The 15,922-nt window shown below is 38.8% G+C and overlaps 1 protein-coding gene across 1 annotated transcript in view; it reads left to right on the top strand.

Moving 5' to 3' along the window:
• Positions 1 to 3,238: 3,238 nt before the first annotated feature.
• The window catches only part of nt5e (5'-nucleotidase, ecto (CD73)), a 53,794-nt gene continuing 41,110 nt past the window's right edge, over positions 3,239 to 15,922 (top strand). Inside the window, exon 1 of the mRNA XM_002933927.5 lies at positions 3,239 to 3,806. Within this exon, the coding sequence (XP_002933973.1) occupies positions 3,480 to 3,806 (327 nt within the window). The 5' untranslated portion in view covers positions 3,239 to 3,479. The remainder of the gene's footprint in view (positions 3,807 to 15,922) is intronic.

Below are 15,922 nucleotides of genomic sequence, written 5' to 3'. Positions count from 1 at the left end.
ATTGTAAGATCATTTCCCTGCTGAATTTCCTGTAAAGCACAGATGAATAAAAGTACCACTGTACTGCATGGAAATACTGAGCACAGACGTTCCCGTTTCAGTTTTCAGGCTAAAATTGAACTCTGCTGCATTTTGATGTTAATAGCCCAATGCATAGCATGGGTTGTTGCGCAGGATAAAAAAAGATAAATGACTGAATTATTGTTAATGTTAAGATGAAAATGAATATACTCCTATAAATAACTTTAAGATTGTAGCCTGATATAGGCTGTGCAAGATTAATTAATGAAGGGAAGGGCCAATAGCAATCTTACAACAGTGTGATACCCTGGGGCTTCACTAGGCACCATTACCCCCAAGCTTTTTGCTCCATTATAAATTAAGTGTTGCAAAAGTTTTGCTCACTTGTATAGCATTTGACACTGTGTACCTGCAAGCTTCAATAAATAGGTAGGAATACAGACAGATGCTGCAAGTTGCCATTGTGTGAGGGCTTATAAAAGACAGAAAGTTTCTTGGTACCGTAATGCACTGCAGCCAACAGGACAGGCTAGGTAAATTTACCTCATTTCACTCAATACGCTGTCAAAGGACAGCATCCTGGAATTTTAAAACCATTTATTATTATTATTATTATATTTATTACTATTATTAATAATAATAATAATAATGTATTTATATAGTATCAATGGTTATTTACAAGTAATATAAAGATTACATACAATGAAAACAATGCAACTGATAAGCAGTACAAGAGTTAAAGAGGGTCCTGCTCAATAAAACTTACAGTCTAAAATAAAATCTGGGAGGGACCAGCCAATGCATTGGCAGAATTGAGGGCCCTCTGTCTGTATTGCATAGCTACTACCTATCTTTCTGTCTGTAATGTGTAGCTGTCTGTCTGTAATGAGTACCAAGGTTGGAATGCTGGCTACAGATGATATGAATGCAATGTAACGTGATTTATTCCAATTTATGTGGATGTAGAAATCTACTGGCACTGCTGCACCATTCTTCATTCATACATATTATCAGATACAAGGGGTAAAGTATTTTTTAAGAAAGACCTGCTGGGCACTTATCTGCTTTCTGTTCCTCTCATTCGTCTGTTTTTGAGCTTTCACTGACATCCAACCTAAAGAGCACGAGAGCTATTTTTGGATATTGACCCCTAGGTTAAGAATGCTTAATTTAGATTTTGTGGGTTACTGCATTTACAGCCTTGCTTTCCCCAGGAACTGTATGTATTAGCACATTTATGATTCCTGTACTTATCACAAAACAATGTAATGCAATTCTGAAAGCCCAGTCTCAGTACTAACCTGCCACTCCAATATAAAATAAATAACATATTAATGGTGAATTTGTTAGGGCATATGAACACAGAGCACCCTTCTCAGACTCTTTGAAGCAATGTTTTAACCATTGGGCTGCTGCCTATAATAACAGTGGCAAATGCTTTCTCTCATCTGTACACACTGTAAACCTGTATACCAATGCCTACATGTATGTGTTAGCATGTACACAGGGAACATTAGAAGAGTTCCGGGCAAAGCCTCCTGCAACCCCACCTCCCCCGCATGTGCTGGAACAAACATGACAAAATGGGGGGAGCGACCACATCAAGTAGTAGCAGGGGTACAAGAGAGCACGGAGTAGGGGTAGGCAAAAGAGGTACCTGCCTAGCAGCCCCCAACATCGTTGCATGGGGGGGGGGCATGAATAATTGGACAGGGGCACACTGTATTAGTGGAATTTTTCTTCCTAAATAATACCACCAATTATTGGCTTATGTATAGTGCAACACATTCTCATGATTTGTACTCTCTTTTTAAACAGCCCTCCAGTTACGCAATTATGAAAGCTGTGAGGGACTTTCTGGGCTTTGCCAATAAATGAATTTCCTGCAAACCTGACATTCCCTTGTTATCCTGTACACAGGATTAGTGTAGAAAAGCAGGTTGCTTTTGGTTGATGACTATGCTGCCCCTCTGGAAAACTCTCATGCTCCCATGCTCACTTTAGCACATATACTCGGCTATAAGCTTACCACTGGATGTCCATTGGATGCCAAAAAGTGGGCCTAATTGTGTGCTTATGGAAGTTAGACTACCCAGGTTAAAGGAGAACTAAAGCCTAACTAAAGAAGTAGGGCAGAAATGTCTTGGGGTTCTGTACCAGCCCAAGGTGACCACAACCCTTTAGCAGGGAAGATTTGTGCCTCCATAGATACCCCAGCAGCTCCTCATCTTCTTTTCTGCTGCTTCCCTACACCTGCTCTGTGCTGCTGTCAGTTACTGAGCTTAGGGACCGACTCAAAATATACTGCATATATAGAATATAAATGTAACAGTAAAAAGCTGATTAGTAATTCATTCAACAGCTTATATGACAGACAACCCTCATTTTCTGCTTGATAATTTGCAATGACCACTAAGCTCAACTTCTCAGCAGCTCCTCAGACCACAGGGAGGGGGGGGGGGCAGAATCCAAGATGGGGAGCTCCTGTGACAACTGTAACAACCGATGTCATTACTACTATAGAGATGCTGAAACTTTAAGCCAGTTCAGTCAGTTTATAATATATAATATGGCATTTCTAGCCATATTAATTTTTAGGGTTTAGTTCTCCTTTAAAAGACAGCTTCCCCTGCAGTTCAGGAATGCCCACTAGGTGGTGGTGTTCTCTAATATAAAATGGGTGTGTCACATGCTCAAGAGGTCTTTTGCCTGGGACCTCACCTCTCTGCTGGAGAGAATTACAGGTCAGAGTGCAAGTCAGTGTATGTGTGTGCGTATATATATATATATTTTTATATATATATATATATACACAGGGTTGGAATGACAGCACACGCAGGATGTTTTTCAAGAAGAATTACAGAGGTTTAGATAAATAAATGTGAGGCTTTATTCAGTCCAACGTTTCAGTTCCTATCTGGAACTTTCATCAGGGAGATATATATATTGACTAGCACTCTATATACATATTTATTTAGTCCAAATTTAAATAAACCTCAAATTTCTTTTCACTAGTTTTACTTTTTTGTGTAAATTCCTGTGAGTGCGGTCAGGTTCTACCGCTATATATAAATACCTGCTTGTTAAAACTTGGTGTGCTCATCAGAAAGAACACTGCTGGTTACTGGCACCATTCCTCACTCATACATGTTATCAGATACAAGGGGAAAAGTACATTTTCAGAAAGAATGCTGGGCACTCATCTGCTTTCTATTCTTTCTCACCATGTAACAATAAATATCTGAACGGTGAGACTGCCAAGTACATGCAATCTTAGGTCAAAGACTAGTGTCTTGTGCTTAGAACTACAAACTATCTCAAGCAATGTGATTAGGTCTCCGCCTCCCCTTTCCTTCCCTAGGCTACACGCCTTCCAGTAGAAGTGCAGACGGCAGGCACAGTACATGAGAGCAGTGTCCTGGCGCAAACTGCCCAGCAGGTAACAGCACAGCAGAGAAATGCAGAGCGTGTTGGTGTGGCTTCTCCTGCTCTGCAGCCAGCGCTGCTCTCCTTCCGCTGCCACCTTGCAGCTGACCATTCTGCACACTAACGATGTGCATGCCCGAGTGGAGCAAACCAACAGGGACTCGGGCAAATGTGGGGACCCACAAGACTGCTATGGTGGGGTGGCCAGGAGATTCGCCAAAATCGAGGAGATCCGGAGCACTCACAGACATGTGCTGCTGTTGGATGCTGGGGATCAGTACCAGGGCACGATTTGGTTCAACTACTACAAGGGGCACGAAGCTGCTTATTTTATGAATTACCTCAAGTACGATGCAATGGTAAGGGTCATATAATCCAGCACTGTGCTAAAGCTTGTTTGCAGGAATTTACCTAGAATTGTTTATTGAGATTAGATGTGTATTTTTGGGAAAGAGGATCATACTTGGGAGACAGCTTGGCCACCCAATAACTGTTCTGGTATTAATTATGCAGCTTCATTAAATTACCTGTTTTTACTGCAGAAAGAAAAATATAATTGTATTAAAGGGGATCAGTGACATTGAACCTAAACAGCATGAGTAGCTATTATGGGTTAAGAATGCCTAATTTAGATTTTGTGGGTTATACATGTACAGCCTTGCTTTACCCCATTTAAAGAAACACAATATGTACTAATGTATCTATTATTACTGTTCTTATCACACAATGTAATACCTTTCTGAAAGCCCAGTCACAGTCCATAGGACCCACACACACCTGCGGGCTCTACTCTCCCTGCCCCAGCGTTAGACGTAAATGTGGGGTGGGGGGTTCACATATCCTTAATGTGTCACTCTGTGAGGTCTGCTTCCAGCAATGCTATATAAAAAAGGGGGCATTTGCCCCGAGCCCACTGTATCTCTATTAACTTTCCCTACAATACCCAGTAGTATATCTCACCCATGCTCACGCTGCCTGCCATCCATCCATCACATCAGTCCAATTCTGACTTATGTTTCTCTGCTCCCCCCTCAGCCATCAGCGAGGAGTGAGCAGTTCTCATCCTGGTAGTACTAGCATGCCATGTTAGCAGTATCCAGCAGTGGATTTTAGTTGAAAAACAGCAGTGACAGACACTAATGTGAGACAACATTTGTATAAACCATGGAAACTGTCAGCACAAGGAACAGGCACTTTTTTCTCTTAGGAATGGCTTGCTGAAGCAGTGCAGGGAGATGGAAGTAGGAGGGCGGCTGGGGGAACTACAGATGGAGACCTCAGTGTGTAAGAAAAGATAGACAGAGACAGAGAGTGTTTGGGAACTGGTTAGCATGAGTGAGGAGTGGGAACAATATGAATTTATTTCTGGGTGCCTTTATGTGCATATCTGAACTGACTCTACGTGTTTTTGGGTGTCTGTGTGTGGTTCCTACTGCATACCTGTATGCCTGCCAAAAATATGTGTACATATTACTTCTGCATGTGACTCTGCATTTGTGCACAGTTCTGGGCCATAAGGCATCAGGTTAGTGGCTGCATTTATTTACTTAAATGAATTAGTGTGCTCAATCTATGATATGTGTGTAGGTTTATAATTTAAGATTTTAGGGAACTGTTGGATCTGTAGTCTGTGGAGGGGATTCGTGGGGATGGGGACACCTATTGGATCTTTGTCCAGGGCCCACCAAAGCCTTAAAGGAGAAAGAAAGTAACCCCCAGTAATTAAGATCACACCTGATACCCTGGGCCAGTGCTCCTGTTTGCTAAAAACTGAACCAGTCAAGGGTATTTCTTCAGAAGATCTTCGTTGCCATCTTCTTCTGACTTTTGTCTTTATTTCGTTTCGGGTCAGGCTGGTGTATGCACAGTACAGGTGAAACTAAACTAAGAAGTGAAAAGCTAGTTCTTTCTCATGCATACGCCCACAACGCAAGAAGAGAGAAGAGGAAGCAAGAACTTTTGTAGAAATACCCTGGGTTGGTGCAGCTTCTTGCTAACAGGAGCACTGGCCTGAGGTTTCAGGTAAATGATTACAGTCACTGGGATGTGCCTAATAATTGCCACCCCCTTCCCCCCTAGTGATTTAGACTTTCATTCTCCTTTAAAACTTCCCTGTTGTTTCATATTAGTTATAGTATAGTATAGTATTAGTTAGTATTACTGGATGATTGGAGTTGTAGTTTAGCACACAAACAACTGTAAGGTAACAGGTAGGGTAAGTGACATTTTTTTTTCAGATCCTTTTGAGCAGAAGTATACATCGTTTTACTGAATCAGTCATTCCTCACCCCCTGCACACACGGAAGTTGTAATTTAACAATAGCTGGATCACAGGTTGGAGATTGCTGAGTTATACAATTCACCTATGACAGAGATCCCAGGCTTTGTGCATTGCCAGGTGTCCCCTTCTGTAACTCCAGATGTGCCAAGATGTATATGTTAACTAAAGCTAATGGCAAGTGAGGCACTTTCTCCATCGACTGTAAGTTGTGCATCCGTGGATGAAATTGTTATAACAACAACTTCTAAATATATGGTAGCAATCTAAAATTGTGTGCATTTGTACTGGGAGTGGGGGCGGGTTGATAGCTCCAGTCAGAACAGTAATACACTTCCTTAGTCCCTCAAATACACTGCTCTAGCCCCACAGCTATAAAAGGATTATGGCCATGTCATACCAGGTGTTTTCTCTGCCAGCATACCTACAGTGCAGGAGAAGCTTCTGATCTGCTTCCTTCTGCCTTGACATCAGTGTAAATAGACAGGCATGTGTTAATGCACAGACACAGCAACCATGCTTTTTTGTTGTGCCGAGATCTGACCCCTCTGTGCAACGTCTTATCCCAGTTCAGAAGTTATAAGACTACATATATTTATGTTCCATCATTGAATAGTACTGATTTTATCTCTTCTATAAATTTAAATAAAGAATTTGAGAGGAAAATATGTTTTCAGGCTACAAAACAAAGATAGATCAGAGTACTAGAAGGAAATGTGCATGAGAGCTGATTGCTTATCAGCCTTAAACATCCAAAGGAATTACTAATCAGCCAAGAAAAAGACTGAACCTTTTACTAACCTTTCTGAACTTATTACTACCCAGCCCTGCTGCACTATGGCTTATATGTGGCTTTTAAAGGGAAAATACAGTAAATGTATATATCTGTGAGCGTAAAGATTAGAGTATAGTCATTTGATACTTAATAGCAGCCTCTGACTTATATCTGAAAATATGCAATAATTCTCCACTGAAGAGACCAGTGGACATCAGTAGTTAACTGTTTAGCACATACTGAAAAAGAGCAACTCTGCAACAGTTTTTGTATGTACAAAGTAATTACTAGTAGCAAAGTAGAGTATAATTAGGCAGCTGAATCACTTGCTCAACATACTGCATATAATCCACATAAATAACCAGCAAATTAGAACATGACTGGGATACAAAAAAAGTACAAATTCCCAATATATGTAAACAACAGCTGGACTGGGAAATGAATCAACCTGGTAATATGCTGAAAATTCCTTTTTAAAAGGCAGTATGTTTAGAAAAGCAGCCAGGCATGGCATATTATGGTCTTTGTACTCCAAATCAAGTGTCATTTGTTGTGCACATTGTAAAGAGAAGCAGAAAAACTTCATAGTATTTTGTAATACCAATGTTCTAAACAGGCTTGACAATCCATAAGGCAGCCAGTTAATGAATGCAGTATATTCTATAAAGTGACTTAATGCTACACTCTCATAGGACATCACCCAGATCTCTTTCCACAGAGTAGAGATAAATCATAGGTACCATTAGTATGTTTAGTATATTTTCATTGGTCACCTTCCTCAAGAAATGGTAAGAAGGTGTTGACCTTAGACAGGGAAGAGTGGACCTTTTATAATCTTCTCCCCTTAGCTGTAAGTGAGTATGGGCATAGTTATAATGGAGGTCACATATTCATTTTTCTTACTTTCATCTAATCAGCTAGGTGGTGGGTTAGGTGTAGGGGAGCATAGGGGATCAGTGTATACCATTTTCTGGAATGGTAACCCATGGATTGCCTGTGTCTTCTTTCTTCTCTAATATTCAGAGGTTAACAAGCATTTCTACTGACTAATGAAGTTAATCCTAAAGAATTCTAAGAAGAAAAATAACCTTGCCTGGGCAATGTCAACCCTTTGAAGTTGAGAAGTGCATATTTTAATGGTCTTCATTCAGTTGGCAAGGATATTAGAAAATAACTCTATCCCAAAGAAAACAGGTTCAGGAAATTTCATGTATCTGGGAGATTCGGTTTGCATTTTATGTCATCTGAATTTATTCCCAGCAACCAAATGTAGCATTGCTAAACATTACAGTTTTCTGAACTCTTTCCTCATACTCACAGTTGTCACTAAAAATCACACAAAAAATCACTGTTTAGGACCCAGTTACATATTTGTCACACATGTACTGCAACCGCTTATCATCTACCAAACCCCCACAGGGCTCCACTTAGTCTGTGTTTTCTGTTGTTAATCCCTGCCAGTAGTAACAATTCTTAGTCCTTACTAACATGCCATTACCACTGAAAGTAATTCATCAGTATGTTATACACAGGACAGTTGGAATACACAGGTGGTATAACCACCTGAGGAATTATCTCTGCTACTGTAATATAAATAGGTGCCTTGTATGAACCAAACATGGAGTAGCTTTAATTTCCCGGTTTGGCCTGTTAAAATAAAGAAATAATCATCATAGATTTTTCAAATAGGCAAAATGCAGGTTTAGAACAAGTCCTATTCATTGTACTAATGTTGAATATGGAGGTATACTGCACCTTTAAGCTGGGAAAAGAAGAGTACATTAAATTTAGGTATAATATAAACACATACCAGAGATAACATTTTTCCAAAGGGTTGTTTTATTATGTTACCTGCCAACTCACAGAAGGCATGGAGGAGAGCTCATCAATCAGAAAGAAGTAACAGAGATTGTGTTTTCATTAATCAGGGTTAGAATTGTTAGAATGCAGGTTTTGTCTTCTACAATATGGGCAAAAAAACATACTTTATGTCATTACCCTTGCTAAAGGTTCTGGAGATAATTATGTAGTCCATTTCTTTTTTTTATATCTTATGCTGTATAATGTTGTAAATATACTTTACAGAGGTTGTTTATGAATACCATTTTTTTGCTGGATTCTATTTATGCTCAAAATTCCAACAGCAAAGCACTCAAGTGTACTAATTAGATACGGCACCCTAGGGTTGGATGGAATCTTCCAATGTCTGCTGGATCCCACTGAATATTATTTAAAGTGACACAAGTATCCAAATGACTTATTTTTGATGTATAAACAGAACAGATTGGAACACAAACTATGCTAAAAAACATCAAGAGAAATGCTGCAGTGCCAACTCATTAGTTCAGCCTACTTTCTGTGTGTTGCCATTCTGATGTATTCCATATCTTAGATCCCCACCCAAACATTACTGCCTTGGGAGCCTGTTTATAAACAAAGCTGAAGCTAACCATCAAGCAGTTTGAAAAATGTTATCTTATAAATGTAATTTTCTTGCTACATACAAATAATGGTATGTGGTTTAAATAAAGAGGTTGTTCCTCCTTTAAATTAACTTTTCATATGATGTAGACAATAATATTCTGAGACAATTTGCAATTGGTTTTCATTTTTTATTATTTGTGGGGGGTTTTTCCGGTATTTAGCTTTTTGTTCAGCAGCTCCCAACTTTGGAATTTTAGCAGATTTTTGGTTGCTACAGTCTTGTTTACCTTAACAGCTAGGCAGTGGTTAGAATGAGAGACTGGAATATATATATATATATAGGATGGGGCCTGAATATAAAGATAAATAACAAAAAATGACAGTAATAATAAAAAATGTAAGCCCACAGAGCAGTAGTTTTTTAGCTGCCGGGCTCAGTGACCCCCATTTGAAAGCTGGAAAGATCTAGACGAGGAAGCAAAATAATTGAAAAACTATAAACAAAAATAAATACTTAAGACCAGTTGCAAAGTTGCTAGCAATAGGACATTCTATAACATGCTAAATTTTAGCTTAAAGGTGAACTAACCCACACCATTATAAATACCGCCACTAGTTCTTTCTCATGGATGATTTCAGGGATCATGATGCACAGCTTAAAATCACACAAAAAAACAAATACACCATATATTTTACACCACTTTTTATGCTATTATTCTAGTATAAATAATTTTCAAAGCCTTATAAATAAGCCTCTTTTATAGTTATGTAGATCGTGGTGTAATCTATGAGTAAATGTAAGGGTAGGTTAAAAAATGTGCAAATCTTGTGTTTTGGGACAACTGTAAATGAGTCTTCATGTGTCTAACTTCATTATACTTTAGTTCGGCCCTGTTCAGAGCCCCTTTCAAGCTTTAATGTTTAGCTTAGTTCTGTACAGCCTGTCTGGCAAAGATACAAAGCAGTACTATGTAGTTCATTAATCGAGGGTGACTTACTAGTATAGCCTGACAGGGCATTTATATGTGTGATCAGGCATGCCAAGAAACTGTCTATAAATAGTACAGGTATAGGACCCATTATCCAGAATGCTCGGGACCAAGGGTATTCCGGATAAGGGGTCTTTCTGTAATTTGGATCTCCATACCTTAAGTCTGCTAAAAAATCAATAAAACATTAATTAACCCCAATAGGATTGTTTTGCATCCAATAAGGATTATTTATATCTTAGTTGGGATCAATTACAAGGTACTGTTTTATTACTACAGAGGAAAAGAAAATCAGTTTTAAAATTCTGAATTATGTGATTAAAATGGAGTCTATGGGAGACAGGCTTTCCGTAATTCGGAGCTTTCTGGATAATGGGTTTCTGGATAAGGGGTCCGATACCTGTATTAGTGTTGTGGACACAGGAAAAGGCATTAATTAACAGATTGACATGAATTCTCATTCTGGTTTGTATGGTACTTGAACTTCCAGGAATTTTATTGCCAACTTTGCTAGTTGGAAGCCCTGACCATAACAGCTGACCTGTGTATGTTCAGTTAAAGTTACCAAACCACCCATGCATTTTAAAAATGATAATGATGAGGGGCCACAAGCTAGGAATAGTGAAAAGCCAATTGAATTACTCTAAATTCATAGGTAGCAGTTTTAATATAAATGTATGCAAAATGAGGTATAGGATCCATTATTCGGAAATCCTTTATTCAAAAAAAGATCTGAATTACACAAAAGCCATCTCCCGTAGACTTCATTATAAGCAAATAATCCTAATTTTTAAAAACCATTCTCTTTTTCTCTGTAATAATAAAATAGTACCTTGTGCCTGTTCCCAACTAAGATATAATTAATCCTTATTGGAGGCAAAACAATCCCATTTGGTTTATTTAATGTTTAAATTATTTTTTAGTAGACTTAATGTATGGAGATCAAAATTACGGAAAAATTCCTTATCCGGAAAACCACAGGTCCCAAACATTCTGGATAACAGGTTCCATACCTGCATATTCAGGGGTGATCCTGGCACCCGTGCAGCCCGAGCCGGCCTTTCCCATGCTGAACCCCTTGGAGGGGCCATATCAATAGTGCAGAGAAAGCAAGTGACATTTTTCCACAACTTGCCTCATGGCAGCATCTCTAGATGTATTATATATTATTATGTCTTTATAGGCTAAAAGATCATGCCTGTTGAGTTATTCCCTGATGTGGAGATAGATAGACAACTGCTGCTTAGCTAAAACTGCAAGTTTTCCTTGATAGAAATGTAAAAGTAAAATAAATAAATTGAGCTAAATTTTATTAGTAAAAATCAATTAAGAAATTGAAAACAAATGAAGGTAGTTCTCCTTTAGTATGATACTTATTTTGTATACAAAAAATATTTTTATTTCTAGATTCCAGAAATACAGTAGAACCCCCATTTTACGTTTTTCAGGGGACCATGAAAAAAAGATGTAAAATCAGGGAAAATGTAAAATCAGGGAAATGTGTTAAGGACACATAAATGTCAATGATTTAAAGGAAATAAGTACAGGAATATTTTTTTATTTGCAACACAGTTCCTTTACTGAGTTATTTCACAGGTTTTAGCAGAAGTACTGAAACAACTTTTTACAGTACTGTAAAACATTTTGCATTTAATGCATGTGTTTACTAAAAGTTTGAATATCACTATAAATTAATAAGATGCGGAAAAGAATACTGTACAGCACTGAAACAAAAATCTGTACTCTTTTAAAAATCTGCACCTTGTACAGCTGTTCCCCATACTTGTGCAACTCTCGCGGTATTTTGTACGCTCCCGTATAGGTACGCATGCGCAGTATGAAATATGAGGCGATAGTGGTGATGCTGACCTTCCTAAGATGGTGCCTGTGATCGCAAGACATGGGGGAAACTTTAATTCCTAAAGTAAGCTGTATTTTTACCTTAAAACTAAGCGATTTGCTAGGGAGAGGCATGATAAAAACAGTGTAAAATGCGGGAAATACAAATGTAAAATCCGGGAATAGAGCCCATAGGAATGCATTAAAATTGGTGGGACCACAAAAAAACGGTGTAAAAAGCGGGAAAACTTAAAATCAGGGGATGTAAATTGGGGGTTCTACTGTATCTGCATGGTTATCCACTAACTGGAATTTGTTACATATTTAAAGACCTTGCATGATAAAAATGTCCAACCCCCACTGTGGGTAGTTAATTTTATTTTAAGGGGGTGGGGGATATATATCACTGAAGCGTTGAAACAGTCCTACTCTGGGTGATTTATTATTCTGTACAATTTAATGGCAGTAATGATAAATTCAGACTTACTTTCCACACTGGAACTATTTATTCCTGACCAGAAAATAATTTTCCAAACCTTCTTTTGCTATAAGCATTGTAAGGAGTCTGGTATTAATATTAGTGCACTAGTACCTAGCAGAGAATGTTAAAAGAACCTTTAGAAACAATACACTCATATTTCATCCAGAAAACACTACATGGGCACTTTTTAATGACAAAGGGAAAGGGGATAAATGGGAACACAATCATATCATTATTTTGCAGTAACTTCTAATTGTGCCACTTCTTTCACAGAATGATCAGTGTAACACACCTGGGTTATGCTTTGGCAATACATGGCAGGGCTGAATTGTGTGAGGTGGGCTTACTGTATGGGGGGGGGATTCATGTAAAACATAATGATCACACAATTTTAAAAAGTGCACACAGCAAAGACCAATTAGAAGGAGCATTCACAGGAGGATGAGAAGTTCATGAGTTGTGCTAAAAATCATTGCTGTCAGTTGAGCACACGGACAAGCAGCTGAGCAACATACAGATTTCTAAACCATTTTGGTTCCATTGAGTTTAATAAAAAACTGACTAAAAGTACTCATTTTGAAGCATTGCCTATAAGCTTCCTGCTCTGTTGTGCAGATTTGTCACTATTACAGGCAATTGACTTGATGTGCTATGCCACTTGCAGCAACATGTTCTTGGCTTGTACAGAAAAAAGCCCCTTTTTATCTGCCAAAAGTTTTTTAAGCAGCAAAAGGTGACGTCCATCCAAGGAATAAAAAATAGATTTTCTCTCGAATAATAAAAGAAAATGTAATCTTAGCAACCTTCCAATAAACAATATATACACATTTAAATGATGGATTTTAATATGAATTAAATGGATTTACTTGCACATCTTCAGTTCAGTTCTAGCCAGGCCACGTTTTCCCATTTTCTAAGACTCATTTTCATCTGTTATGGTACCTATACATTGGAGCAATGCTGATGCAATTCAATATTTACGAACTCATCCTGGCAATTATAGGCCAGTAAGTTTGACATCTGTGGTGGGCAAGTTGTTTGAAGGCTTGTTGAAGGTGACATATCCTATAAAAATTTAGAATGTAGCAGAGAATTATACCCCTCTAGATATAGAAGGAATGTGTTTAAAAAAAGTTGTATTTCAGACTGATTTATTGAGAAATTCCACCAAAACTCCACTAGTCCCGCCCATCTGTTCCACTTCCTGCTGGCTGAATTCTCTGGATGTACAGGGGAGCTGGCAGCCCTCCGTACACTGCACTATAATATAGGAACCAATCAGCAGCTAGGCTGACCTGATAGGGAACTGAAGCCTGTCTTTGCTTGTGTGATTGCAGGGCTGTGATTGGCTCTCCCCCTCCTAATGTGCTTCTGGCAGGGACTATTAGGACACGCCCACTCTCCATTTTTTAAACTCGGACAGAGAAGTGATATGATCTACAGGGAGCTCCAATAAAGGGGCCATTGTTACAGATAGGGTTAATGTTTAGGCCAAAGGGAAACCAGCACTGTATATTATTCATAATTGCCTACAAAATTAGGGTTTTCCAATTTATCCTATATGTCCCCTTTAAGGTATTACATTTAGGATTATGTTCTGGAGAATTATGAGCAGTCATCAGAATGGATTTATGAAGTAAAAGATCATGTCAGACAAATTGAATTGCTTTTTATGATGAGTTAAATAGGAACTTGGGCAGTGGGGTTGCAGTAGATGTGATCTAATTGTATTTCACCCTTTTGGACACAGTGTCCCATAAATGTTTGTAATATTTCTAAACTAAAATCTGTAGGCCTCAGTAATGTAGCTTTTACATGGAGTGATAACTGGCAATATAATCTTGTACGGTGGGTGGTTATGCAGAGGGTTCTATATTGGGCCCACTTTTATTACATATTTAATGACTTGGGGTAGGGTATTGAAAGTAGTGTATCTTTGTTTGACGATGGCACAGAACTCTGCAGGCCAACTAATTCTATCCAGACTGTAAGGTTTGATAACTGGGATATAAATATATGCAAGCCACTTATACTTATAGACCGTATACTCCCCTTTTCAGCATAAACTACATGACTAGGGCTTGTGCTGAACTTACTTTTAATTAAAGGAGAATTAACCCCACTCCAGGTGAAGGTGATCCTGGAGTATCTTTAACTGTGCATGCGCCAGCAAGCTCCATGTCGCTGAACTGATCTGAAGAGAACACAAAGTTTTACTATCAGAGACACTGTATACTAAAATAGACTATGCAGAGAGGGGTTTATTAGATTGCAGTGCATGGGGCTTTTGTCTGAGGGGGGTTTAGAAATACCTATGGTTTCTGGCACTTCCTGTTACTTCTAGTCCCAAAGAACTATAAAGGAGCTAATAAAATGAATTACCAGTCCACTGAGTAGCTCCTGATAACAAGCTGCTCAAAAGCTGCTACTTAGAAAAGGGAAGGATTTATTTGTTTAAAGGTAGATAAGGAGCTCTAAAGCAAATCCATGATGGAGACAGACTATGGGGTTCTTATAATGATCTTGGCTGTAGCAAGCAATGTTAATGGGGAAGGAAGGTTTTGAGCTGTATTAAAAGTGGTTAAGTTTTTCTGCAGAAGGTTATGCTACCCTTATACTGAGCACTGGTAATATGCAGAGAAGTTTTAGTCTCTAGTGCTCAAACGGGATATTATTGAATTAAAGAGAGTCCCACTAAGGCAGTGGTCCCCAACCAGTGGCTCGTGAGCAACACGTTGCTCACCAACCCCTTGGATATTGCTCTCAGTGCCCCCAATCCAGGCAGTTATCATTGAATTCCTGACTTGGGGGCAAGTTTTGGTTGAATAAAAACAAGATTTACTACCAAATAAAGCACAGATATACTGTATGTGCCAGAGGCAATTTCGACGATTTGCAGAAATCGCCTGCGCAACGTGTGCCATCCCACCGGCGACTTACATTTTCACTGGTGGGATGGTAGTTTGGGGAGATTAGTCGCCCGTGACAAGGGAGATTTGTCGCGGGCGACTAATCTCACCGTGTGCCAGAGCCCTAAGCCACTTAACTGGTGGAGAATATGGAATAGACTGGCCAAGTTGAGGTTCTTTACACTAAAAAAGAGGCACTTAAGATAAGATATGATAACAATGTATGCATATATACTGAGTTTAGAAGAAAATAGGTTCCATCTTGAAATTTTTAACTCATCTTCTATGTATGATACTATGTAATTGCTACCAAAAGTAGTTTCTCGTTGTCTTTTACAGTTCCTTCCTCTCCTTTCCTGGATTACTCATACCATTGCAACATTGTATCGTTGGTCAGCCCTCCTACAGCCAAAATTCCAATTCCCACATCTGGGATTAACAGGCTTGAATCGGAGAGTATCCAGCATGCAAAGCATTGTGGGAACTGTCTTGAGCAGAGCAGAGTTGATATATGTTACATAATCTCTCTAGTCTGGCAAATTGAGAAGAGAGTAGCAAAAGACAGACAAAAATAGTTTTCATATAAAATGTACATTTCTGGACATGCTGAAAGTGTAAACACTTAATACATATAGCTCCATTTATTATTCTGTCCACATCATATTTTCTAGCGTGTGTTTAGGAATACTGAGAAATACCAAGGAGCAGTAATTTGCCAGTTGAACACCTGCTACATTCTGTGAAGCAGGGCTGACACTAGGGTTAGGCAGCAGAGGCACC

This window comes from Xenopus tropicalis, chromosome 5 (genome assembly GCF_000004195.4).
Source record: "Xenopus tropicalis strain Nigerian chromosome 5, UCB_Xtro_10.0, whole genome shotgun sequence".
In the NCBI taxonomy this organism is placed as follows: domain Eukaryota; kingdom Metazoa; phylum Chordata; class Amphibia; order Anura; family Pipidae; genus Xenopus; species Xenopus tropicalis.
Note: the sequence above shows the minus strand (reverse complement) of the source record. Positions and strands in the feature narration are given on the sequence as shown.